The 27,084-nt window shown below is 42.5% G+C and overlaps 1 protein-coding gene across 2 annotated transcripts in view; it reads left to right on the top strand.

Annotated features, from left to right (window-relative positions):
* Positions 1-26,652, top strand: part of NOTCH2 (notch receptor 2) — a 160,066-nt gene extending 133,414 nt beyond the window's left edge. For both annotated transcript variants that reach the window (XM_074188582.1, XM_074188581.1), the window contains exons 17-34: positions 50-202; positions 1,162-1,390; positions 2,175-2,376; positions 3,603-3,756; positions 4,239-4,423; positions 5,418-5,550; positions 8,395-8,640; positions 12,140-12,252; positions 13,223-13,728; positions 15,481-15,828; positions 16,474-16,616; positions 16,818-17,028; positions 17,260-17,356; positions 17,807-17,975; positions 18,731-19,032; positions 19,725-19,872; positions 21,330-21,427; positions 21,983-26,652. In XM_074188582.1, the coding sequence (XP_074044683.1) occupies positions 50-202; positions 1,162-1,390; positions 2,175-2,376; positions 3,603-3,756; positions 4,239-4,423; positions 5,418-5,550; positions 8,395-8,640; positions 12,140-12,252; positions 13,223-13,728; positions 15,481-15,828; positions 16,474-16,616; positions 16,818-17,028; positions 17,260-17,356; positions 17,807-17,975; positions 18,731-19,032; positions 19,725-19,872; positions 21,330-21,427; positions 21,983-23,380 (4,835 nt within the window). In that variant the 3' untranslated portion in view covers positions 23,381-26,652. The remainder of the gene's footprint in view (positions 1-49; positions 203-1,161; positions 1,391-2,174; positions 2,377-3,602; positions 3,757-4,238; positions 4,424-5,417; positions 5,551-8,394; positions 8,641-12,139; positions 12,253-13,222; positions 13,729-15,480; positions 15,829-16,473; positions 16,617-16,817; positions 17,029-17,259; positions 17,357-17,806; positions 17,976-18,730; positions 19,033-19,724; positions 19,873-21,329; positions 21,428-21,982) is intronic.
* Positions 26,653-27,084: the final 432 nt, after the last annotated feature.

Here is a 27,084-nt window from a genome sequence, read left to right as displayed (position 1 = left end):
TATCCATCAATCCCAAAGTTTGTAAGCCTTGCTCCTTCTGTACTTCCAGGACCTCGGTGTAATGTGGACATTGATGAGTGCGTCTCCAAGCCGTGTTTGAACCGTGGTGTCTGCCATAACACTGAGGGCAGCTACCTGTGCAAGTGTCCCCCCGGCTTCACTGGTGTGGACTGTGAAGAAGACATTGATGACTGCCTTGCTAGTGAGTGCGGACCAGCTGACCAGTTCCACAGTGGGGAGGAAAAACGTGTAGACCAAAGTGGGGAGGGACTGCCTACTGTCCTGTACCAGGGATATCATGGAAAACAGCTGTAGCTGCCAGAGCTGGTTCTCTGATGGCAACTTGCTTGTAGTTTCTCTAATAACAATGACAAAAGAACTCTAGGACAAAGTTGAGTTAAAGAATGATTTGATGAATGCATTCTCTTTCCCATATGTAAAATAGAGGCAATATATATTAATTCATATAATAATTCTCTATGTATCTGTACACATAAATACATACATATCTGTATACACACACAGCAGCCTAGTGACATAGTAGTTCCATCTGAATATGTGCTCATATATCCAGTCTCCACCTGGATAAAGGTTCCTTTGGAATAATGACTTTATTCTACCTCTTTGTATCTTCAGTATCTTGTAGGTACCTAGTAAAGATTATTGATGAATCAGTATGTATAAAGTCTTTCCTTTATTCTGTTTTTCATTCCCCTCATACTTTGGCCAGTCTACTTTGCCTTTCTCCTAGAGAAGAAAGTAGCAAGGTCCTCCATGTCCTTGGAACAAAAGGGAACAAAGAATATCTTTCTGTTCAGGCTGGAACCAATAGTGCTTTTTTTTCCTTGCTAAGAAAATTAGCATCTTCCCTGATGTCCAAGCATCAGTATATCAAAAGAGGAAGGTTGAAGATAGTCCTGCCAGTAAATACAGTGAAGCCAAGATCCAGAGAGAGAAGGGCTCATGGGCTTAGAGAGCTGAGCTACTCTCTGGGTCTTTGATCCTAGTTCCAGTGCCTAATATTGTTTTTATGGGAGTCCTTGACCCTGCTCCCCTTGGGTTCTTAAGTAACTCAGGTGTGCAGGAGGATCCTTCACTAATACCAGTGACCCATGGATGCTGTTCTTTAGAATTTTCACATACTTGTGTTCATTGTTTTAGATCCCTGCCAGAATGGTGCTTCCTGTGTAGATGGAGTGAATACCTTCTCCTGCCTTTGTTTGCCGGGGTTCAATGGAGATAGATGTCAGACAGACATGAATGAATGTTTGAGTGAACCGTGCAAGAATGAAGGCACCTGCTCTGACTATGTCAACAGTTACACCTGCAAGTGCCAGGCTGGGTTTGATGGCCCTCATTGTGAGAACAACATTGATGAGTGCACTGAGAGGTAAAGGACAGTCACCTAGGAATGGTCATCCCTACAGAAAGAAGGGAAAGGGGGAAAGCTGGTGCAAACCCTGTTTCCTGGGGTAGAGAATTGGATATTTGCTTGGTCTCGCTACTATTTCTCATTCTTTCACCAAAGTTGCTGACATTTGTGTAATTAGAAAATATAGCCTTCTGGATCTTAAAAGTAATAATAATTATTCATTGGGAATCAAGAAGAGTCTTTGACCTTTGTACTTAGCTTTTTACTCATCTCTTGGCTCCTTTTCCATTTGTTCTACAGTTGGATGGAAAGTCATTTAAAACCCTCATGTGTCAGTAGGCTTGTAAGTGTCCCTATTTATCACAAATTTTGCAAACTCTTCAGTTCTTGAGATAAATGAATAAAGTAATGTCAGATCCAGGGCTCTCATTCCAGCCCTTTTCAAAAGTATTCATTTTGCTAAAATAAAAAAAAAAACTACAACTGTAAAAAGCTACTGAAGGCCTGAACTGAATCCTGGAGAACTAGGGATTTTCAAGTCAGCCCACCATCTTCTAAGTCTTTGTTCAATGGTCAAAATGAATGGCACCATGCATTTTAATTTACCATTGAGTTTGGAGAGCACAGGAAATGATCCTGAAATATATGAAAAGGAGTACAGGTTTGGGTGTATTTAGGACATCAAATCACAGGGTTTTATCCAACTTGGACTCTGGATTTCAGATTCTCAGTCAGTGAATTTAGCAGAATCCAGTGTCCTTGGTTACCATTTTGATGGTGGTTTTCTTCTGTTCCCTCTTAGTTCTTGCTTCAATGGAGGCACATGTGTGGATGGAATAAACTCTTTTTCATGTCTGTGCCCTCTGGGTTTCACTGGTCCATTCTGTCTTCATGAAATCAATGAGTGTAACTCCCACCCATGCCTGAATGAGGGGACATGCATTGATGGTCTGGGGACCTACCGCTGCAACTGCCCATTGGGTTACACAGGCAAAAACTGTCAGGTAACTAACCTCTTCTCCCTATCCTCACCCCCCATTCTTATTCAATGCCTATACTTGAATCAGCCCCTTTTAAGGTCCCCCCTCTTATGTCTGGCACCTCTAAGGTCCTATGAGCATGTGGACCCTCCTCCCGGATGGTGATTCTGAAATCAGTTCCACAGAGAGCAACTGTTTGACTGCAAGGGTTGCCAGTTCCTATAAGCTTAATATATACTCCAGAAAATATGACAGGGTTTGTTGTACAGTGGAAACAGGGGAAAAGGAACCATAAAGATTTAATAAAGATCAAGACTCAGAAAGGAATCTGGGAACTGACATGCATCCATTTAACCAGAAAAGGGAACTGTGAGGATAAACTGAAGAGAGAATTAAGGTTATTTACCTTTAGAGAAAGCTGAAGGATATTAGAGTGATGGTAGACAACTGGTTCTTCATTTTGATGGGTTTTAATATTCTGTAGTAAGAATTTGGCTTATGATATGCTGGAAGAGGTTATCAAAAGAGACTGTATCACCATCTTTCCTTGAAAATCTTAAAGAACAATAGGTAGTAAGAAGATGTATTCCTTTACCAGAAGTACTGGAAAAGATATTAAGCATAGAGGCAGCCATCTCTATAAATAAATTTGAATTAAGTCAAAAAGTTCCATAGGAATAGAGGTAGAGTCGATGATACTGAACGTTCAAAGCAACGTAAGCATTCCAAACCAAAGGTTTCAAGCTCTGGTTTTGTGATGTGCCAAGTTATAGCTACTGTTATTGATATTGCAAAAAATTTAAGCCCAATTCATTTTTTAATGAATTTTTAAAAAATTATACAGGTCATGTACAACTTTGTTTCTTTTCTTCCTCCAAGTAGAGATAAGAATGCCAAAATTCCATAGATAAAAATCAGTGTCCTCATCCAACCTGTTTTTCTAGAACTCACCGCAGTCAACATTTATCACATAAAATATATTTGCACCAGCCTGGTTTTATTGAGCATTTTCTTTTCCTTTGCAATGGACCAATAGCTCCCAGAAGCCAGGAAAGGGAGAAGCATTTCTGACAGAACAGAATGGGTGGGAATTTCTGACAAAATTGAGTCTGAGATGAAAGAATTCTTGGCCAGATTTGGCTGCTATTTTATTTCTAGTGGAATTCTGGTATCTAACCTTTCTTCCTTTCCCTTATTTTTGATTTTTGATTATTTATGTGTGTATATATATTTGTGGGTATGTCTTTCAGACCCTTGTGAACCTTTGTAGCCGGTCACCATGTAAAAATAAAGGCACCTGCATTCAGAGAAAAGCAGAGTCTCAATGTCTGTGCCCATCCGGCTGGACTGGGGCTTATTGTGATGTACCCAATGTCTCCTGTGAGGTGGCTGCATCCCGAAGAAGTGAGTCCTGGCTTCTCATGTGGGTGGTGCTGACCCTCACAAGGGTCCTCAGTACAGGAAACATGACATATGAAGTAGTAAGAGAATGGGAGAATGAGAAACTAGATAATGGTGGTAGAGATGGAGAAGGAATGGCATCAGAGAATGAACAAATCACAAGGATGAAGGGAAATGTTACTCATATAATTTGAAGCTTCCAGAACCATGTGTGCCTGTAGAAGAATCCCTTAAACATCATCTTTGACAACAGGTTCTAGAGGAGGAACCCTAGGATTTCCTTTACTTGAAATGAGAATGAATTTTTCTGTTTTCCTGTTTGGTCTGGTTTCAGCATTAAATTAGATGGGTCTATGAGGTGGAAATTGAAAATGTTAATAAAATGGAATTTCTAGGCTACTTTTGATTATTTGCTGTTTTCTGAGCCTTCCCTTGCCTTGTGTCATACACAACTCTGTGATGCAATTCTGTTTCTCTGTCCGTAGATGTGACTGTTGATCGCCTGTGTGAACACACTGGAACTTGTATTGATGCTGGCAATACTCACCATTGCCAGTGCCCCTTTGGCTACACGGGCAGCTACTGTGAGGAACAGTTGGATGAATGTGCCTCCAATCCCTGCCAGCATGGAGCCACTTGCAGAGATTATATTGGAGGATATAGATGTGAGGTGGGCAAGACATTAACCATGCTTTCTTAAGGATTGCCTTCTGATCAGAGTCAAAGATTTTTTTAACTTTAAGAGTTGATTTTTTTAAGTGTAAACTCAAGCTAGAAATTAGCATTTTTGTTTTTGACAAATACATTGATAATTTGTTTTATTTATTCCAACTTCCCATGAATTAGTACTCATTACCAAATTGTAAGGTTTAATAGGGTAGGAATTCTGTCTTATCTAAACTGTATTTTTTCCCATTCCTTATCAAGATGATCTACAGTAGATAAAATATTTCTTTCTTATTGAATTGGATTAACTTCTGGAGGCTCCTTTTTTGGTATCTAGAAGCATCCTTTTTTCTACCAAGTTACTTCCAATGACAAAAAGGTCCTAGATCCCAATTTCACTCTAAATTCAATCTCTATCTTTGGGGGATTTCCATAGACCTATAGGGTCTTCTTGGGTCTTTATCTGGGGACATCTTTTACTAGCCATTTCCACTAAAGAATGTCTATTCCTCACCTCACACCCTATTTTTAGTTTATATTTCATAATAGAGAAACATTCTTCTATCTTCTGGGTTTTTTCCTGCTACATACAGACATACTCAGGTTGCTGCCAACCAAAAAGATCCAAAAAGCAACAACAAAAAAACTAAGTCCTACCATCCCCACTAGGTTTAATTTAATGTCTCTTCTCCCTTGTTCAATCAAATTCTGTGAAAAATCCTATCTACATTTATTGTGTCCTCCTTCATAAATTCTTGTTGAATGATTAAGTTGATTCAGATTACAACTAAGGTACTTGATCCCTTCATTAATGTATCCATTTTCCAAGGATGTAATCAAATGCCAGCAGAGACTTGGACTATTCCTAAACAAATTAGGAAACAAATTACGAAAGTCTGACACTCCTGAAGTGATGAAAGTATACAGTATTTCTCAGCTGTCCTCTTAATCTGCTTTCTAAAGCCCATGAGTGATTTTTTTTCCCTCTCTGCTTGCAGTGTCTACCAGGATACCAAGGGGTCAACTGTGAATATGAAGTAGATGAATGTCAATACCAGCCATGCCAAAATGGAGGTACTTGCATTGACCTGGTGAACCATTTCAAGTGTTCCTGCCCACCAGGGACTCAAGGTAAGTATGACATAGAATGGACCTTTCCAGAGGGAAAGTAAACCCCACTATTAGGGTCTTTCCTATTCTCTCAGCTCTTAGGGAGCTCTTAGCTGATGTTAAGAATTAGGAGAAAAAGTACTTGTCCTAAATTCACTTAATATCACATGGAAAATTTTAAAAAATTCTGTAAATTCCATAACATAGCTAGCTTGAACCTAAGCATGAATATTAATGGAATGATGTTGATTCTATGGATGCTCTGCTCATGGTTTTCTTTCCTATCTATATATTCATTTTGTCTTGGGTCAAATATTACTCATTTTGAGAGTTATTTTGAAATCTGCATGTTTTTACAAAGCCTAAGTATATTTGCTCTGATCAGATTATTACAAGAAATAGAAGAAAGCAGGCAGTTTTTTTAACTTAGGTGACAAGGGAAAAACTGATCAAGAAGAATTTTATGTACTCCCCTCTCAACTCTCTGAAGTGGTACATTTTTCACTGTCCTCTTAGAAATGTCTTTTTGATTTAGGGAGCAGATTAAAGTGTATCCATGTGCTGATCTGCCTCAATTTATGTGTCTAATGAAGAATGAGGGAAAAGGAGAAATTTAAGGGAGGTGGCATGATGCCTCCTGAAATATTTCCGTAAATCAAAGATTCTGGGTTGGAAGAAACTTTGGAGACCATCCAGGCTGACCTGTGTCTGTACAGACAGCCCTCTGAAATGTGCCCAATGAGTGATCATCTGGCCTTTATTTGAAAACTGGAAGGAGGAACTTCAGGGGGCGTGTCACCTCGCTTTTATGTTCCTCTAATTGTGAGGATGTTGATAAGAAATTTTTCCCCTTATATTAAGCCTAAAATGACTTCTTTTCAACATACACTCACTACTCCTAATTTTACCTCTTTAGTAAAGGGCAAATATATGTGTGTGTGTGTGTGTGTGTGTGTGTGTGTGTGTGTGTGTGTGTGTGTGTATAGCCTCTGGATGTTCTAGTCTTCATCTTCTGGATGCTGTTCACTGTGTTAGGGTCCTTCTCCCTCACCAAACCACAAATGCCCCGAAGGTGTTCTGACCAGACCAGACCAGAGGGAAGTGGGTTGACTTTCCCCTTCCTTCATGCAAACTAGAGTTGAATTTGCTTTTTCTGACTGCCATAACCCACTGTGAACTTAGGCTGAGTTTATAATTCATCAAAATTAGCTGTTAGCTAATGATGTCGCTGCCATTTTGCACTTATGAAGTTGATTTTTGAACCCAAGTGTAGAGCTTTGTTTATCTTTATCAAGTACCATTCTATTAGAATTGACAGATTTTCCAAGTCAAGTGGTTCTTAAACTTTTTGACCTCTGGACTCCTTTACACTCTTACTGAAGACCCCAGAGAACTTTTGTTTTACTTGGCATATCTATTCATATTCACCATACTAGAAATAAAAAGCATCTTATCAATGTTATGAAAATAATTTTTACCTCAGAGAAAGAAAGAGACCTCTGGGTGGTCTCATAACCATACTTTGAGAATTGTCCTGTCTTCATTTTTCTGGATCCTGACTCTGGCACTCAGCATATAAACTCTCCTTTTCAGTTTTGCATCATCTGCAAATTTGACAAGCATCTTCTGTATTTGTGTGTATATATATATATATATATATATATATATATATATATATATATATATACATATTTGGGTATTCAATCCAAAACAATGATAAAAATGTTGAATAGCCTGGAACTAAGTACATGTCTCATGTACACTACTAAAGATTTGTCTTCTAACTATATCAACACATTCTTGCTTTTCTTGGGATCATGACATTTGAAAAGGGGGAGACAGCTTGATCTAGGTAGGTCTAGAATCCAAGGGACAGTATTTCTTTGGCCATGGGTTTTAGTTCATTGTAAGAAGGGATTCTCTTATCTGAGCTATTGCCTTGTGAAATGTTCTTAACCTTGGCTGTCCTATGGACTGTGTCATTATTTTAACCTTTTTACGTATGACAACAGTGATTAGCAGTGAGAATGATGATGACAGCAAAACTAGAAGAAACCAGGCCTTTAGATTTCCTTTCTCACTAAGGCCTGAATGTTCGTTCTGCCTTTAACTACTGGCATCCGGGGAAATTGAACCCTTGTTCCCTCCAACTTATTTTGGCCAAGTGATTCACCTCTCTGCACCATTTAAATTTCTAAAAGTGTGCTTGCTACTTATACTTAACCACTTAAAGTTAAGAACGCAAAAAAATGCCTGCTGGGCATATGGTGGAAATGATTTTAATTGCTCCTGACATACTCCAGAGGGTTTAAACCTAGAGGAAGAAGACATATGGCACCTCTAGGTAGCCCCTCAGGTAAGGTTGGATACCCTACTACCATTCTCTTCTCTTGTCTTTCCTTTTCTTTTCCCTTTCCTATTTCTTCTTTCTTTCCAGTCTTTTCTCCCTCTGTTCTTCGACCTGCTTGTGGTTTAAAAAAGAAAGAACAATGTGTTGTCCCTGACCTGCCATTCACTGGTCCCTTGATTAGGTGAGTCACTGAACCTCCTTATCTTCCTCCTTTGTAAATGAGGGGGGCATTAACCCTAGATGATCTTGAAGGACTCTTGAAATTTTCAAATTCTTTTTTCCATTTTTCCCTTCTCCCTCTCCCTTTCCTCCTGTCTCTGCTTGGGCTTGCTCATAGATCCATGAGAATAGTTCTTCCATGAGGTGGTGATGGCTAGCCACAACTAAGGAAGTTAAAAAGATCTAGCTGGGGTTGAGTTATGATATCCAGTAAGCTCTGAAAAAGGCCAAAGAGCTTTAACTCTCAGTTTAGTCACTCCGGATTATGTTTTACCCTCCCTCTTTTTCTCTTCCAGGTCCGCGATGTGAAAAGAACATTGATGACTGTGTTCCAGATGCAGGAGGCCCCCACTGCCTCAATGGTGGGCAGTGTGTGGATAAGATTGGGGGCTACACCTGCCGTTGCCTCCCCGGCTTTGCTGGTGAGCGTTGTGAAGGGGATATCAATGAGTGCCTCTCCAACCCATGTAATCCTGAAGGCAGCCTGGACTGCATCCAACTCATCAATAACTACTCGTGCATCTGCCGGAGTACCTTCACTGGTGAGTGGGGCCCTGAGGTTCTCCCCTTCACATATCCTGATTCCATGGAGCTCAATGGGGGCCTGCAGTAATGGCAACTTGGAATTACCTCCCAGAGAGACAACTGGCCTCCTGCCTAGACTTTATGGGAGGGACAAACCCAGAACCCAAGTGGACTTTGTAGGCCTTTTCCCTTTAGGTGACTTGGTCAACAGACTTTGTAACAGCCATCACACATCTTTCATTACCAGTGTTCCTTTTGTAAGGATAGTGTATACTTACTGCTTTCCTAGCCACTCCCTTTTGAGCTCCCATAATCTGGCTTCCATTGTCACTATTACACTGAATGATTCTCTTTTTTTCCCATCATTTGATATTTTTATTTTTTCCCCAATTCCACATAAAAACAATTTTTAGCATTTGCCTTTAACATTTTTTAAATTTGGGGTTTCTGAGTTCTCACCTTTGCTCCCCCACCTTCCCCTCCCATTGAGAAGGTAAACCGTTTAATATAGATTACACATGTGCTTATTATAGGTTATACATGTCATGCAAAACATTTGAAATGATTCTTGAAAACTGAGAGATTATATAGTCCAGTCCACACCTGAATAGAAATAGCTTCATAGTGTCTCTGACAAGTAGAAATCTAGCCTAGAAGATTTTCAGGGATGGATGTGTCTTTTTATTTAGGGGTACTTCTGAGTTTTGGAAGGTTTTTCTTACATGACATGGAGCTCTTCCTTCCCTGGATACTCTCATTCCTTAAATGTTCCTCAAGGTTCTGTATCTGATCCTTATGCTAGTCTCTCAGTCTCTCTCTCTCTCTCTTTCTCTCTCTCTCTCTCTCTCTCTCTCTCTCTTTCTCTCTCTCTTTTTAAAATTTAAATTGATCTCATCCATTCTTGTGACTTTCAATGATCTTTTGTTTAGAGATAACCCTCTAAAGCTAAAGGAGGAGGCAGGGGTATGTAGTCAGGGAGACCTGGCTTCCAATCCAGGCTCTGATACTTCCTACCTATGTGCTATTTAGCTTTCACCTAAATTACTCAGAACTTGAGTTTCCTCATCTGTAACATATAGATGATGCCTGTAGGACTCAAATGTTATAATAGATCTAAAACCCTTTGCAAATCCCATAGCAGTACATAAATGTCAACCATTATATTAACATTATTGTTAGTGTAATTAGCATCTCTAAGCCCAGATCACCTTCCCCAGTTCCACACTGTATTTTCCACTGCCCATTAGTTATCTCTATACTACTAGATTCTACATGTTTTAAAATTGAATTCACCATCTGGTCCCTTAAACCTGTTTGTTTTTCTCTTGTTTTCTTTTTTCTTGTTAATAGTCCTTTTATGAAACGCAGAAGTAATTTTTGCCTCCTTTGGACCACTGCTGCTAAATTCTGTAGATTCTTTTTGTACAATCTATCTTGTCCTTTCTGTTCTCACTGCCCCTACACTAGTTCTCTCTCTCATTGATCACTGGATTTGTAACAAAAAGCTCTTTAGCTGGTTTCTTCCTCCTCCATGTTTTTCTTGTTCCCTCTGTTCCATTCCAATTTGGCTAGAATGTCTTCAAAAGCACAGATCTAATAAAAGAGCCTCTCCTACATAGAAGTCATCGCTGCCTTCCCATTGCCTACTGAATGAAGTCTGGTTAGTTTCTTGTGACTTTTAAGGATCTCCACTTATGTCTCCAGTTTGATCTTCTACTGTTGCCCTCCATGTACCTGGGCTCCAGGCAAATAGAGGTCATGGGTATTCTGGAATCCTACTCTATTTTCACCTGCCTCTGTGGAATTTTTTGTCCTTTGCTATGCCTGGAATGTCCTTCCCCAAAATTTCCACCTCCATTCAAGAGGTGTTAACTGATGGCCAGAGGTCTACCAGTCAAGAAGGCCAGCAGAGGGCAATCTTGTCTCATGGAATTGAATCATCTGCTCGAGTCCACGAAACATTTATGGAGTCTTCCCTATGTGTACAAAGATGAAAAATGAAAGTTTCTCCCTTTCAGAAGCCCATAATATGCTAAGGGAAAGACAACACATAGTCAGATAAGAGTGGTAAGAGGTACAGTGTGATAAGATGTAGGAGGGATGTAGACAGAACTCTTTAGGAGTAATTGAAGAGGAAGCTAATGCTTCAAGGATAAACCAGGGTCAAGGAAAGCTTTGTGGATTAAGAATTGTTGTAGTAAGGGAAAGATTTTTGACAAGCAGAGATGAGATTGGAGTGCATTCCAAGCATGTGGGAATGTCACTCATAAAAGCCCTATCAAAAATGGCTCCTGGCCCAATTTTGCTAAAGACAATATGTGAGGAATGGTGTCTAAAGGTAAATTGGAACTAGATTATTGAGGCTTTTAAATTCTAAGTTTATCTTGACAGGTGTGCTAAGGTGAGTGGTGTAGGTAGGAGACCAACTAAAAGTCAACTTGCAGACAACTTGGTGGTGCAGTGGATAGAGCACTGGTCCTGGAGTCAGGAGGACCTGAGTTCAAATCTGGCCTCAGACACATGATAATTACCTAGCTGTGTGACCTTGGGCAAGTCATTTAGCCCCATTGCTTTAAATAAATAAATCAAAAAAGTCAACTTGCAGTAGCATAGATGAACATCAGTTGCTAAGGTTCTGACTTAAGGTAGCCCCAGTGTTAGGGGAGAGAAGAGAGCAGATAATAAGAATTGTCTTAGAGTCGGTAGAATTGATAAGACTTAGCATCTGATTTAATGTGGAGAAGACAAGAACTAAAAATAGTCAACTAAGATTGAGAGGCAGAGTAACTGGGAGGAAGGGAATATCTTTAAAAGAAATAGGGAAACCTTTAAGAAGCTGATGATTTCAGTTTGGGATCATTTTATTTTGAGGTGTCAGTAACATATCCAGGTGTAGCTGTCCAAAAAGTTATTGATGATATGGAAGTGATGTTCAAAGGAGAGATTAAGAACTTCCCTAGGGGTCTTCATGTGGAAGTAGAATGTTCACTTATATAGGGACCTCTTATTCAGTTATAGGCTAAAATAAGTGATCTTAGCTCTGTTATTTGAATTGAGATTCTGGAATTGTATTTCTCTTAGAAAAATGATGGCCCAGTTGGGGACCTCTAATCTAAACCCATCCTCTTTTAGGATCTCTTTTAGATCTGTAGGGGTATTAATCAATATAGGAAGAGGTGATTTACTAAAGAGTCCCTGTTTTACTAAATTACTCCCAAGAGTTAATGATTTGTTTTCTTTGTTGGGCAGAGAGAACCATTCCTTCCTCTCTTGCCTGACCATATCCCCCAACCCCTGAACCATTACTCTTTGGTATCTGACTGAGTGTTCTTTCCTTCTTTATACAGTTTCATGAGGATAAAAGCTTCCTTCTCTTCCCTTCCTCTCCCCTCCCCAATTCTGTAACTAGGGTCTGCAACCCTCTCCCAATAGATGTTGGGGCAGTTGGGAGGTACCCATCGAAAGCCCACTTTTTGCCTTCCAGGCCAACACTGTGAGACACTCTTTGTCTTCCAGGTCGACACTGTGAGACCTTCCTGGATGTTTGTCCCCAGATGCCTTGTCAGAATGGAGGCGTCTGTGCTGTTGCCAGCAACACCCCCAATGGTTTCATCTGCCACTGTCCTCCGGTAAGTACTGTATTTCTTACAGTTCTCCTGGCTCTTCTACCCACTCTCCTCATATGACATCATCTAAACCTTATTTAGACAAGTTTCTGACCCTATAAAATGAGTTCCCTCTAGCACTTGTGTTGTGCTGTAGTGAATTTTTTTTTTTGTCTCTGCTAAAGGCAGAGGACTCAAAGACCAAAGTCAAACCTCCCAAATGAATCTTAGCTTGAGTCATCGAAAAACTGGGAACATGAGTAACACTTACATGGTTAAGACTATTGGGAAGTTCTTAAGAGAAAGCTGAGTGCCCCAGAACTCCTTGGAGTGATTTTTTTCTCTTCTTAATAATACCTTCATATTCACATGGTAATTAGAAATGGGAGTCTGAACTCAATCTAAGGGGGAGTGGAATTTGAGGGTCCCTATAGGGGACCCTCAATTTTGAGAGCTTGGGCTCTAGGCCCCAGTTTATTCATCTATAAAATAAAGGCATTGGGCTACGCCTTTATTTATAGTTGAATGTTTATTTTGTAGAAAAATATTTCATTTTATTTTATTTAGATGAGTATTTAGCCCAATCCCTTTATTCTATAGATGAATCAACTAGGGCCCAGAATCCAAGCTCACACAGATGGTTCAAGCCAGATTAGACTTTCATGGTTGGAAGGACCAACTGATCTTGTCCATGCCTGGAACAAATATTCTTTAGTCAATATTTCTAACAAGTCGTCAGTCCTTGCACCTCTTCTTAATCTCCAGAGAAAGGGAACCCATTACCTCCCTAGGCCATCTCTACTTTGGCAAAATTCTAGTTGGGAGGATATTTTTCCTTATAAAGTTTCTGTTGCTCAGTGTTTTTGTCCTCATGTCCCTTGAGAACTACAGGCTCACCTTCTTCTAGGTCAGCATGGTTTCTGATGGCTTGCAGAGATAGAACTGTAGACTCTGCTGGACTTTCCCTCTTATTATCTTCCATTTCTCTCCAAAGGGATTCTCTGGGGCAAGATGCCAGAGTACCTGCGGCCACATGAAGTGTAAGAAAGGGGAGCAGTGTGTGCCTACGACCTTGGGGCCACGTTGCTTCTGCCCCCGGCCCGAGGATTGTGAGATGGGCTGTGCCAGCAGCCCTTGCCAGCATGGTGGCAGCTGTTCTGCTCAGAGGAAGCCACCTTTTTACAGCTGCCAGTGCCCCCCATCTTTCTGGGGCAGTCACTGTGAGTTCTCAGCGGGCCCCACCGATGGCCCCCCACCCACCTGCCTGAGCCGGCACTGCATCGACAAGGCGCGGGATGGCATCTGTGACAAAGACTGCAACAGTCATGCCTGCCAGTGGGACGGGGGCGACTGTTCGCTGACCGTGGAGAACCCCTGGGCCAACTGCAGCTCCCCGCTCCCTTGCTGGGATTACATCAACCATCGGTGTGATGAGTTGTGTAACACGGCCGAGTGTCTGTTCGACAACTTCGAGTGCCAGGGAAACAGCAAGACGTGCAAGTAAGGGGCCCGTGGGGGTCCCGGGAAGCCACGTGGCGCTCTGTCACTAACACATGCCGGTCTCTCTCCCTTCTGCTCCTAACCGCTCCGGTGCTTCAGCCCAAGCTGCCTCTGCTTTGTAGGCCATGCCCCATCACGCCGCCCTCCCTCGCTGCCAGAGGCCCAGGGATGCTCATCCATCCGCACACCCACCCCCTCTCTCTCTCTGCCTCTGCCTGTCTCTGCCTTCTCACTTGCTGCTCTCCTGACCCTGGGAGAGATAATTTTGGAAGTGATGTAACCCTGCTCCTAGGCGGCCTCCTACGCTAACCTGCCTACAGAATGGATGGAAAGGTCTGTAATCCCCTCTCCTGCCCTTCCTCTCTTTCCCATTCACCTACTTCTGCTTCCCCTATTGAGATTTATCAGGAGGTTCTAGTCAGGACTAGGAAAAAACTCACCCTGATGACACACAAGGGATCTGTGGTGTAGAAAGCACAAAGACCCAAGTCCTGCTAGCTCCTTAACATTAAATATTAATCACTAACTAAATAATACTCTAAATATCTAATCATATTTATCTCCTTCTAGTCCTCTTAGTGACTAGGCAGCAAAGAATGAAGCCCTTTAATGCCATAGGGGGGAAACTATCACATTATACTTCTCAAAATGCTTCTCAGATAACCACATCTTATTTGATTTTTTGCAATAGCATTAGCTTAGAGTTAGAGCAGCTGGTAGCTTGTCAAGGGGAGAGACATGCTCTGCAGAGGGGCAGGATGCCTTGCTCTAAGGAACATAACTTGGCCCCCGATACCAGAAACAGGGTTGTCCCCACTGCATCTGGCAAGTGATGGCAACCTTAGGCCTGGCATCTCCAAAATCTTCTTGGTTCAGGGGCCAGAATTTGTTGCCTATATTAGTCCTGCTATTAGGGAAAGAAATGATACCTGACTCTTGATTGTTCAGAGGAATTCTGCAAACTTCATTTTTTTTTCATTCTCCCTTCTAACTTTTAGATAACTTTAATCCCATCAGAGAGCAATGGAAATAAAACTGGGGAAAGTCAAGCTAGCTGTTTTTTTAGGGACCCCCACCCAATTTTGTTTGTTTTGTTTTAATGTGCCCCAAAACCTTTTGGAGAAAGAGAATAAGATTTAGAAATGAAGCTGTAGTCTCTCAAGATTTAAATTATGCAAAGGATGAGCAAGAGTTGGTTTGCCTTTAAGGGGGAAGTAGCTAAAGGCATGTAACACAAACTATTTACTCACAAAAGATTTAGTTTAATACTGAGAATTCATCCATAGCCCTGAACTAGGAACTGGGAGTTGAGTTCTCACCATTCATTCACTGATTCTTCCTTTCATTCAGCATGTATTTATTGAGAATCTGCTCTGTGGGTAACTCAGATTTAGGGACCTTAAAGATAGGGCAATGAAAAAGTGTCAATACTTTAGGCTTATGGTCCCATGGAGAAATAGTAGTAGTAATATAGAAAGTTAATATAGTAATATATTGATAGTAATATAAAAAAGTTTATCATTAAGTGCTGAAATGAGGGTCTCAGCTCAGTCATGAAGCTTGGTAGAGGACAAGAAGTGTTACCTGGAAGCAGAGTAGTTTATAGGAAAGCCTATAAAGGAAGAAATGGGACTTAAGCTAGCCCTGCAAGAAGGGTAAGTGAACTGATGGTAATTTTGGTGGAAAGACAGACGGTTGTGTCTACTACTAAGTCTTGATCTTCTCTCTCCTCCCTGCCCTCTTCCTCCCCAGGTATGACCAATACTGTGCTGACCACTTCAGTGACAACCACTGTGACCAAGGTTGCAACAATGAGGAGTGTGACTGGGATGGACTGGACTGTGCCACTGACCAGCCTGAGAACCTTGCTGAGGGCACCCTGGTCATTGTGGTGCTGATGCCCCCTGAGCAGCTGCTCCAGGATGTCCATAGCTTCCTGCGGTCCCTGGGCACCCTGCTTCACACCAACCTGCGCATCAAACGAGACTCTCAGGGGGCCTTCATGGTGTTCCCCTATTATGGCGAGAAGATGCCAGTGAATAGAAAGTCAACATTGCACCGGAGATCCCTTCCTGATGAGCCAGAGAGAGAAGTGGCAGGGTAGGCTGACTGCTGAATCTAAGATCATTTGTCATCATCATTATCACCATTATAACCTATATACCCAGAGATCCACTCAAAGTACAAATTTTAAACAAAACTCATTTAATTTGGTCAATAGGCTGACAACATGTAAATGTTAGATCCAAAACAGATCATTTATTAAGTATTACCCTCTCTAAGTAACATGAAAATGGCCCAAGAGTAGCTCAGTCACACATCTTAATCAAAATTAGTTTATCTAGTGCTTGTCTCTCATGAGTATTAACTGAAATCAGGATAGTAAAGGAATGAGGAAGGAGAAGGGAATCTAATCATGGGACAGTTCGGACAAGGGCACTCTAGTAACATTAAGATGCAGTTGTTGAGGACAAAGAGATGAAGGGCTGAGATGCTAAGGATAAGCTTTCCCAGTTTTGGTCCTGGTTCCTGCCTTCCATCACACAGGGCCTGGTGACTTAGGAGCTGAGGGTCGGGATGCCTGAGCTCTTTGCAAAAGCAATACTCAGAAGTGAATAGAATAGTGATGGGCTCATAGAAACAGGGCTTCTTCATCCCTTTCTGATGTCTTAACTGGCAGACTCTGGTCTCTATTACTTAGCTTCGGTTAACCCCTCCTCTCATCTTGTCGGTTGTATCTCGCAGCTCCCGAGTATTCCTAGAAATCGATAACCGCCAGTGTGTCCAAGCTTCTGACCAATGCTTCAAAAACACCGATGCTGCTGCAGCCTTTCTGGCCTCTCATGCCATCCAGGGCACCCTCTCCTATCCCCTTGTGTCTGTCTTGAGTGAGTGGCATGAGCACTTGGGGGGTGGAACAGGATGGGGTTGGGAGGGGAGGCTCATCACTGCAGAGGAGAAGGGGATATGCATACTTTGGGAAGACGGAAAGGGGGAGGAAGTCCTCTGATTCTTTTCAAGACAAGGACAGAATGGTTGATCAATTGAAATGCATCCTAATTAATCTGTTGGGTCGGCTGGCCTTTCAGGTGAGTCTCTGGATACCAAGCCAACCCAACTTCTCTACCTGCTGGCTGTGGCCTTTGTCTTCCTCCTCTTGGTCATCCTCCTGGGAGTGATCATGGCAAAACGCAAGCGTAAGCATGGCTCTCTCTGGCTACCAGAAGGATTCATCTTACGTCGGGATTCCAACAACCATAAGCGCCGGGAGCCAGTTGGACAAGATGCTGTGGGACTGAAGTAAGAGATTTCACCTCCTCACTCTTCACAGTGCCCAAACTAGATGTTGTTAACTCAGACATAAAGTCTTAAGCTCTGCCCACTAGACCACATTTACTTGGCTATTCAGACTGAGTTGTCCTGAAGCCACAATCACTCTCTGGGTACGTTTAATCACCAAAGATGAATCTGTGATGTCACTTCTATTTTTTTCCCATTCTTTAAAAATAACACCAAATCTTGTCCTATTAGGAGCCTGTCAGTCCAAGTTTCAGAGAGTAACTTGATTGACTCCAGTACCAGTGATCACTGGGCAGATGATGGCGCGCCCCAGGCAAAGAGAAGCAAGGTAACCTCGACATGGAGTCGTAGCTTCCCTACCTGGACTTGTTGGGCTGCCCCACTCCTACAGGTGTTATATGATGTGGGTGATGGGGGAAGAAAAGGGTCTTCTAGCACATGGCTAGGCAGTGTGGGAGAGCTCAGTTCTCATTGTTCAGAAAGAAAGTCTGCCAGGATCCCTGGTTCCCACGTCTCTTTTGTCCACAAGTTAAAATCTGCTGGGTAAATAACTAGTCCCATCCTAGCTTCACTTTCCAAGTCTTCCATTAAAATGTTAAGGAAGTTTGGATATTATGTGTCCTGAGTTGAGGACACAAAGAAGGAGAAGGCCGGGTGGGTTGTGATTACTTGGGGAGAAGAGGAACTTGTAAGCACATATGGAGCAAGGCTGAATGGAATCCTAGGGGATTCCAAACCCTACGTTCACTGGAAATGTGTATCATGTCTTCCTCTCCAGGCTGAAGATCAAGCTCTACTTTCGGAAGAAGATGACCCAATAGATAGACGCCAGTGGACCCAACAGCACCTTGAAGCTGCAGATATTCGGAGAACGCCATCCCTAGCCCCCACCCCACCTCAAGCCGAGCAAGAGGTGAATGCGCTGGATGTGAACGTCAGGGGACCAGGTTGGTGTCATGAGGTCTCTTGTTCTATAGACTCCAGGACATGTTCCTCTTAGCAATCCTCTCCCTTTTTCTGATGTTTCCAGTATCTGGAAAATGCCTGTGAAAGAATGGGCTGATACCCAGTGATCAAGGGAAGAGGAGACAGAGGTCCATGACTTCAAATAGAGCATATTTAGATAGAAAAAAAATCCGAATCTTAAAAGACATTCCTGAAGAATAGTGTGAATCTGGTAGGGAAAGGAGGAGGAATAAGATTCCAAGATCTGAAGTTAATAATCTTAGAATTTAGTAGGATAAGTAAATTAAGCCCAAAGAAATAGGAAGCTAGTGTCTAGTTGAGTTTAGATAATTATGAAAATAATTTGTCAGAGTTTGATTTTCTTTTTTTTAATTCTGTGTATGGGTTGTCTTACCATTATTATTTAGAAGTTGGATAGGGATGTTGATACCCTTGGACTGGATCCTTTTGATTAGTAATTTCAACTTTAGAACTTCCCATAGAATAGCTTGCAGATTGAATAAGGGTGAATACTTACATTTCTGTCACCATTTCCCCCAGAAAGCACCCTAGTTTAAATGTAATAGGCAAATGTTATAACAATGCCAATGATTTAGCATGAAGTGGTCCAGGGACCTTTTTTTCCCCCAAAGTAGAATCCAGTCCCAATAGCATCTCACTGCAGCATAGTCTGCTTGAGGACAGTCTTCCTTCTCCTTCAGAATGCATCTCTGACCTTCCCCCCCCCCCCCCCCAGATGGTTGTACGCCGCTGATGTTAGCATCCCTCCGAGGAGGCAGTTCTGACTTGAGTGAGGATGACGAAGAAGCAGATGACTCTTCAGCCAACATCATTACAGACCTGGTTTATCAGGGTGCTAGTCTTCAGGCGCAGACCGACCGGACTGGGGAGATGGCTCTGCACCTGGCAGCTCGATATTCCAGGGCAGACGCTGCAAAGCGTCTCCTTGATGCAGGTGCAGATGCCAATGCCCAGGACAACATGGGGCGGTGTCCTCTTCATGCTGCAGTGGCTGCAGATGCCCAAGGTGTCTTCCAGGTAAAGAGTCTGGGAGAAAAAAAAATCAGAGTAATTCTAAGAATACTTCATAATATATAGTACTTACAGTCATAGTATAACGCTATATATAAGATATATTACTAATGTAGTAATATAATACTTCATACTTTAATGTATGTAAAATGCAGTATAATAGCTGTATAATAGATTCTGTGTATATAGTGTCTCTGTGAGAGAGGAAGAAGCAGATATTTTTCTCCATTTTCTATAGAAGAATACTTGGACCAAAAAGAGGCTTGTTAATCATTTTTTATCATTTCTGACTCTTCATGACCCCATTTGGGGTTTTCTTGGCAGAGGTACTGATGTGGTTTGCCATTTTCTTCTCCCACTCATTTGACAGATAAGGAAACCGAGTCAAACAAGGTTAGGTGACTTGCCCAGGATCACATAATAAGTGTCTGAGACCAGATTTGAACTCAGGAAGGTGAATCTTCCAAACTCCAAGCCTGATATTCTATCCATCGCACCTTACATGTTATCATTAGAGCTCAGAGGTACCTTAGGGACCCTGTTATAGACCAACTCTTTCAAGCCCAGAGAAGTTGTGCCTTTGTCTTTTGGAAGACCACAGATACTCTCTGTCACTCCTCACTATACCATCCTGCCAATTCACTGTCTGCATTCATTACTCTGCCTCTGTCTGATGACTTTGACCTCATCCCTTCCAGATTTTAATCCGTAACCGGGTGACAGATCTGGATGCCCGGATGCATGATGGGACAACACCCCTGATCTTAGCTGCCCGCCTGGCTGTAGAAGGAATGGTGGCTGAGCTGATCAACTGCCAAGCAGATGTTAATGCAGTGGATGACCATGGTAACATGCAATGGGGAGAGAGGGGAAGCTGCTGCCTTATCCTTAATGAGAATGCCAAGGCTCAGTTAGGCTAAGGTGGTCATAGATTGAATCTATTGAAACTGTCTGGTAAAGAGAGCTTTCATAGATTCATGACATGTCTTCAGAAGACATAGTATATTCTGAGGGAGTTATCAATGGGGGAATTCCTTCTCCTGGAAGCAGCTGACACAGACACAGCCTCTCACCCAGGGGCTGATTCTGGTGTCTGGGACTTCCCATAAATCTTCCATAGGGGGATTACCCAGGGCAGGGGAAAACTTGCAAGGCCTTTTTTATGTTCCATAACTACCAGTGCAAATGCTGGAATTGACTTGTCCTTCTCTCTCAGAACATGACCACCCCATCACCTATTCCAATTATACAGCTTCTGAATGACTTGGGCCATTTCTCACATACAGGTCTCACTGGGAATGTGCTCACCCTAGTCTTTTTATGTCTGCCACATATTGCTCCATTGCCATCTGCGCCATCCACAATTTTGATTTTGTGATTCACAGCTATCTAGCATCTAGAAAGAATATTGATGTTCCAAAGAGAGGTTCTTTTTCATTTGGGGGTAGGGGGTGGTCACTAAAAATGCTTCACACTTCCCAAATGGAGTTACACCTGCTCTTTTCTTATTCTGGATCCAACTCATTGTCCATATGGTATTTATTTATTTATTTATGAGCCAACTGCATTTCCTAATGGACTGAACATTAGGCATTCTTTATCCACTTGATTTTTTTATGTATAGATTGTTAGGCTGAAATTTTTTGAGTAGTTCTAGAGCTCATTTAGGCAGTTCAGTAGTATTTGCTGAGGAGACAGGTAATAACAATAACAATGACAATTGTTCTTTCTCCAGAAAGCTCGAACATTGGACTCTGTATAGAGAAGTTAGACATCTCTCATAAACTTGAAATATCAGAGCTGAGGTTCAGACCCAGCTCCCTTGCCTCGCAGGTCTAGTGCTTTTTCTTAGAGCCATACTTTATTTCTGAGGGTCTTTCCACCACTGATTCAGATCACAAACCCTCTCCAACTTAGTAGATGGTGGTGATGGCGCTGCTGTGGTGGAGAAATCATTCTTCTAATGGCCTCTCTGGCTGAATGAGGCTACTTGTAGAACAGCACCTTGATGGTTGGCTAAGGACTGACCAGCCCCTTGTGTGGCCCTGGCCTAGCCCCCATCCATCACTGCGAACAGAACTGGGCTGAAACAGTTGGCAGTAGTGGTGGGGTCAGTTCTACCCAAGCTCAGAACATTCTTCAGCCCACTGCGGGACCCACTATCTTCCAGAGGTCACTGATGCTTCCCAAGCAAAGCAGTATCCTTTCGGACTGGGAGGGTGGTCTCTGGTCATTAGACAGATCAGAGGCATAAGCTTCCCAGGTTCTGCCTACATCTGAAGTGGTTGTTTTTCCATGTGCAGGGAAATCTGCTCTCCACTGGGCAGCTGCTGTCAACAACGTGGAGGCTACTTTGGTGTTGTTGAAAAATGGGGCCAACAGGGACATGCAGGACAACAAGGTACAGATTGGGCCCTGACCATGGAGAGGCTTCTAGGGATGCTCAGGACATCAAGACCCCATTCCTTGTGCTTCATTCAGTGTTGTGAAACTTGGCTCTTCTGTCTCCCCTTCAAATGTCTGTAACTGTAGGAAAATGGAGCAGATGTGTCCAACTTGTCCAAGGCCCCCCCCCCCCCATGCCCAAGGTGCCATGTTGCCCAGGCAGCTGCTCCGTGGGTGTTTCCGCTGGTCACCCTCCCTTGTCTCACTCTTCTCCTCTTTCTCCTAGCTTGATCCCTCTTGGCAGGGACCTTTCCCAGTCTCTGACTGTATGGCAGCTCTTTGCACATTCACTTTCTCCTTTGGCCTTTTTCCTTCTTTCCCCTTTGTCCCTCATACCCCTCCCTTCTTTATGCTTTCCTTATTCTTGCTGACTTTGACTGTCATCTGCATGCTTGTTCTTCTCTAGTTCTTAATTGGTGCAGTAATTTTGTTCTTGTTCTGAATCACCAAGATGTTCCTTCTTGGATCCTTACATTCCCTGTGGGGGGGTGTCTTTTTTTTTTTTTGACAGGAGGAGACACCTCTTTTCCTTGCTGCTCGAGAAGGGAGCTATGAAGCAGCCAAGATTCTATTGGATCACTTTGCCAACCGGGACATCACGGACCACATGGATCGACTACCCAGGGATGTGGCCCGTGACCGCATGCATCATGACATCGTGCGTCTCCTGAATGAGTACAATGTGGCCCACAGCCCCCCTGGCACCATGCTGACCTCAGCCCTCTCACCCGTCATCTGTGGACCCAACAGATCTTTCCTCAACCTGAAACACACCCCTGTGGGCAAGAAGCCCAGGCGTCCCAATGCCAAAAGTGCCGTGCCCACCAGTCTACCCAACCTTGCCAAAGAGGCCAAAGATTCCAAGGGTGGGCGTAGGAAGAAGTCTCTGAGTGACAAGGGCCAGCTGTCTGAGAGCTCAGTGACCCTCTCTCCGGTTGATTCTCTGGAATCCCCTCACACCTATGTTTCTGATACCACATCTTCTCCCATGATCACATCACCTGGGCTCTTACAAGCATCACCCAACCCGATGCTGGCCACTGCTGCTCCACCTGCACCAGTTCACACCCAGCATGCAGTGTCTTTCTCTAACTTACATGAGATGCAGCCTCTAACCCATGGAGCTAGCACAGTACTCCCCTCTGTTAGTCAGCTGCTGACCCATCATCACCTTGTGCCACCGGGCAGTAGCAGTGGTGGGAACTCCGGCAGGCTGCACCCAGTTGCCGTCCCGGCTGACTGGATGAGTCGGATGGAGATTAATGAGAGCCAGTACAATGAGATGTTTGGAATGGTTCTGGCCCCTGCTGAGGGTGCCCACTCAGTCCTGGCACCACAGAATCGACCAGGGCAACCTGATGGGAAGCACATAGCCACCTCCCGAGAGCCCCTGCCCCCCATTATGACTTTCCAGCTGATCCCCAAAGGCAGTATTGCCCAAACAGCTGGGGCTACCCAGCCACAACCCAATTGCCCTCCAGCTGTTGCTGGCCCCTTACCTACCATGTACCAGATCCCTGATATGGCCCGATTACCAAGTGTGGCATTTCCCACCGGCATGATGCCCCAGCAGGATGGGCAGGCAGCTCAGACTGTCCTCCCATCCTACCACCCATTCCCAAGCTCTGTGGGGAAGTATCCCACACCCCCATCACAGCACAGCTATGCCTCCTCAACTGCTGCTGAGCGAACCCCCAGCCACAGTGGCCACCTCCAGGGTGAACACCCATATCTGACACCATCCCCAGAATCTCCTGACCAGTGGTCTAGTTCTTCCCCTCACTCTGCCTCCGACTGGTCAGATGTGACCACCAGCCCTACTCCTGGGGGTTCTGGTGGAGGCCAGCGAGGGCCTGGGGCACACATGGCTGAGCCCCCACCACGCACCAATATGCAGGTCTATGCATGAAAGAGGGTGACCACTAGTACTGAACTGACTGACAGGCATGTGGTTATTGCTGCTGATGAACAAAATGAAGGTCATCCAGAATGGAAATGAAGAAACTTTGAAATTGAACTCCTAGAGCAGGACCAAGAGGGGTTTTTCTCTGCCCTTCTCAGATGTTAAATGGAAGATATTAATCATCATTGCCTATCTGTTGGGGGGTGTGTAGTTTTCTTTGAGGTTGTGGCTTCTTCCTCACACCTTGCCCCCCAAGCCATTCGGGAACTCAGAATTGTCCATTGGAGTCATGGATGTTCTTTCCTTTTTGGGAACCCACCAGGTTTACTGATTACAATCTCTTCTTTTTCACAGCCTGGAATCTTGAAATATGTGTGAAGCCCTGGGTTCCTGTCCCTTCTGTTGATTAGATCAAAAAGTCCTCTCTTGGGGACTGAGGTCTTCCTCTCCTTATCCTTGAAATTACTTTCCCTTCATTTGGTGCTTGTGTTTTTGCACCTTCTTATCAGTAGTTCTCATCCCACATGTCTTATCTGTGGTCTAGCCACATCTGTATATGTTATAGAACTCTATGTATGTATTTAATGCTTTTAATCATTCCTGCCCAGAAAGGTGATTTTAGTCTTCTCTTCCCATAACCATTTCCAAATGCCCCCAGGAACCTCATAGGGTTTATTTTGGTCATGATTCTCACCACAACTTTTTGAAGTATGTTTCTTCAAGAAATGTTCATTTCCATTGTACTCATTGTATCCTAACCAGAGAGAAGATGGAGGGGTGATCAGTTTTTACTGCAAGGGTGATGAAAATTGCTCTTGTTCTTCCATCTGCTTTCCAGTGTCAGCCACCTTCAGTGGAGAGAGTGGCCAAGGCAACATAGGTACATTGAATTACACAGGCAAGAGGAGAAATGACCTCTTGTCATTCTGGGATGTCTGTATTCAGTAGGTGTTTGGCCCTATTATTATTTCCTAAGGTCTTCATCCACTGCCAGTGGCTAAAGTTGGAGGACTCTTCTTCTACCTATCATATCCTTCATCCTCAAATTAAATTACTCTGTGATACTCACGGCTTTTGGGTTCTTTCTACTGCTTACCTCTCCAAGAAGAAATCCCAGGTTGAAACACCTTGAGGAGTGACAATACTCCTTAGCTTAGTAGTGCTCCCTTCATAGTCTTCTCTCTAGGTCCAGATCCTTATGCTAGCCTTTTTTCATACACATAGTTGCTCTAATCTATATACACCTAGTAAGTTCTCTACACCTCTTTGGAAAAAAATGGTTTGTCCTCAACCCAGTTCAAAAATTTCTAACATGAACCTAATGGCAGCATATTGAACCATTGCAGCTGACCTTTTGAGAGACAACCCATTGGAGTCATGGCTATTCTTTACCTTTTGGGAATCCAAAATTAATTAATATCTGTTTAGAACAAATAGAACATTCTTTTTTTTTAGAAAACTAATATCTAGTCTTAAGGACCTTCCCTTCATGGGTGCTAAAAGCAGCAAAGGTATTTGTTGTCATGACTTTCAAATTGTGATTTTTCACCCCCAATGGGTTTTTTTTTAATTCTCTAGGTTCATCCCAACTTTACTCTTGTCATAAATGGTCAAGCCACCCAACCTCAAGCATTAACTAGATATTTATACCCTATTCATGCTTTTCACCAGGTCATTAACATGATTTTCAGTCATAGATGTAAGACTGATATTTGGAGAGTCGTTCTTCCATCTGGTTAGAAGAGTTAGCTGATTATTGATTGATACTGTATGTAAAGCTAAACCGTCATCTTGACATTTCCAGAATGGGACTGGAGAATTCATTCTTCCTGGTTACTTTGTAAGTGTTCATGAGTGAATTAATTATCCATTTGGCAATAACTGCAGTCCTTATTCTTGCCCGGAGACATTTTTGGGACTACACAGGAGTCTGAAGTATCTAATAGGGCTTTTTTTGTGGAAACCTGTCCCTTGGTGACTGGCTATGCCTAGCAACAGACAGCCAGAAGAGTCCTAAAGTGTTCAGAAATATTTAGAAATGCTGAACTCCATTAACTCTGTTTGAAATCATGAGAGACTAAACAAACCCTTGTGAGAATAAGAAGATATCCAGCTAATTTTCTTTTTTTCAGTCACCAGTGAAAAGTTCTCAGAGAGTGAATATCTTTTTGATTGGTTTGTTTGATTTATTCTGCTTAATCAATGTCAGAGGTAACTTGATAATTACATCATTATTTACCTACTTTAACAGTATACATTTATACTTTATTTGCAATGATTCAGATGTTTTAACAGCATTCCCAAATGATTGTCTAAATGAAAACTTATAGCAGTCTCCTACATTTGAGTTATAAAGAACCTATTTTTCCTGTCCACTACTGTCTTTCGGCCATCAAAAATACCAGCATTTTTATAATCCCATTGAAAGAATATAGATAATAGATAAACCTATTTTTTTCTCCTTCCTTGAGAGCCCCTACATTTGGAGCTCAAAGTTTTGGAAAGGAGAATGTAAAGGTTAGCTGGCACTTGAAAGCAAAAGGAGCCCTCATTGGTGAAGAGAACACTGCCTCCCATCAATTTTAACACCTTTTTAGTTTTTAAGGATTCCTTCTATATATAACCAATGTGAGAAGATTGAGGAAACTATTTCTCCACTATTCTATGCTTTGTTTTTTATGAAGACTGATTTTTTTTTACAGAGTACAATTATCAGTACCATGTGATTTTTAAATTCTGCTAGTCAAACTTCCTTTCCTCCTGCCCCAAAGAGCAAAAATTTTGCAGCAGCCAATTCTGATCTACATTTTTGAGGGACTTGAATAGAAAGAGACTGTGGGTTTCACATGCTGCTGCATTAAATAATCAGTAATTGCTCTGCTTAGGTACAATCCATGATCTTTATTTCTGTTTTTTCTGTAGTAATGAACCAAAGGTATAATGTTTTCTTGCCTTAAGAACCGAAGTACATTGAATGTATGGCAACCAGCAGTGGGGAGGGGCACATTTGCATACCCTATTATCTGTATCCCCCATGGATAGTTTTTGGTACAATGTTGTCCCTCTGTCCCTGTCTCCTTTGTTTCCTTCTGTTAAAGGTGGTATCACCTCTCTGTTGTATGAAGAACCCATAACCGTTAAAATGACCGCATTTTCCTGATTACTATCATGAAAATGTATGCCTTGTTTGTACTTTTTTAAGTTTTACTCCAAAAGTAGTTATGAGATTTATATGAAAACATTTTTATCACAAAATAAAAAACTTACATGTCACAGTTCATGTGGCTTTGCATTCTTTTGTTTAGTCCCATTTTGTTGGACTTACCTTGGCTGATGAATGCCAACTTCCCTCATCTTGCCCTCAGAGAAGAATGCACACAATGTACACAATCCACTTTCCTGTCCAGAACACTAGCTAATGGGAGGTCATATTGGAGTTCTATAAGTTATAGCAAGCTTTTGTGATCTTCTCTAATTCACAATTGTATCCTGCCAAATTAGGAAAATGGAACGACTATCAAAGATTCCTTTGGAGACTTAAATATCAGCTTGTAGTGAGAACTAGGAAGGGCAAATATAGCTGTTCCACCAACTCTTCTGTCAGGAACTGTATCTATAATTTCATTCTAAAACTCTAGATAAGGAAATTCCCTCTACAACTTGTAGTTTTAGTTTTAACAAAAATTTAGTCAAGTGACTTGCCCAGGGTC

Source organism: Macrotis lagotis, chromosome 5, assembly GCF_037893015.1.
Source record: "Macrotis lagotis isolate mMagLag1 chromosome 5, bilby.v1.9.chrom.fasta, whole genome shotgun sequence".
NCBI lineage: Eukaryota > Metazoa > Chordata > Mammalia > Peramelemorphia > Peramelidae > Macrotis > Macrotis lagotis.
Note: the sequence above shows the minus strand (reverse complement) of the source record. Positions and strands in the feature narration are given on the sequence as shown.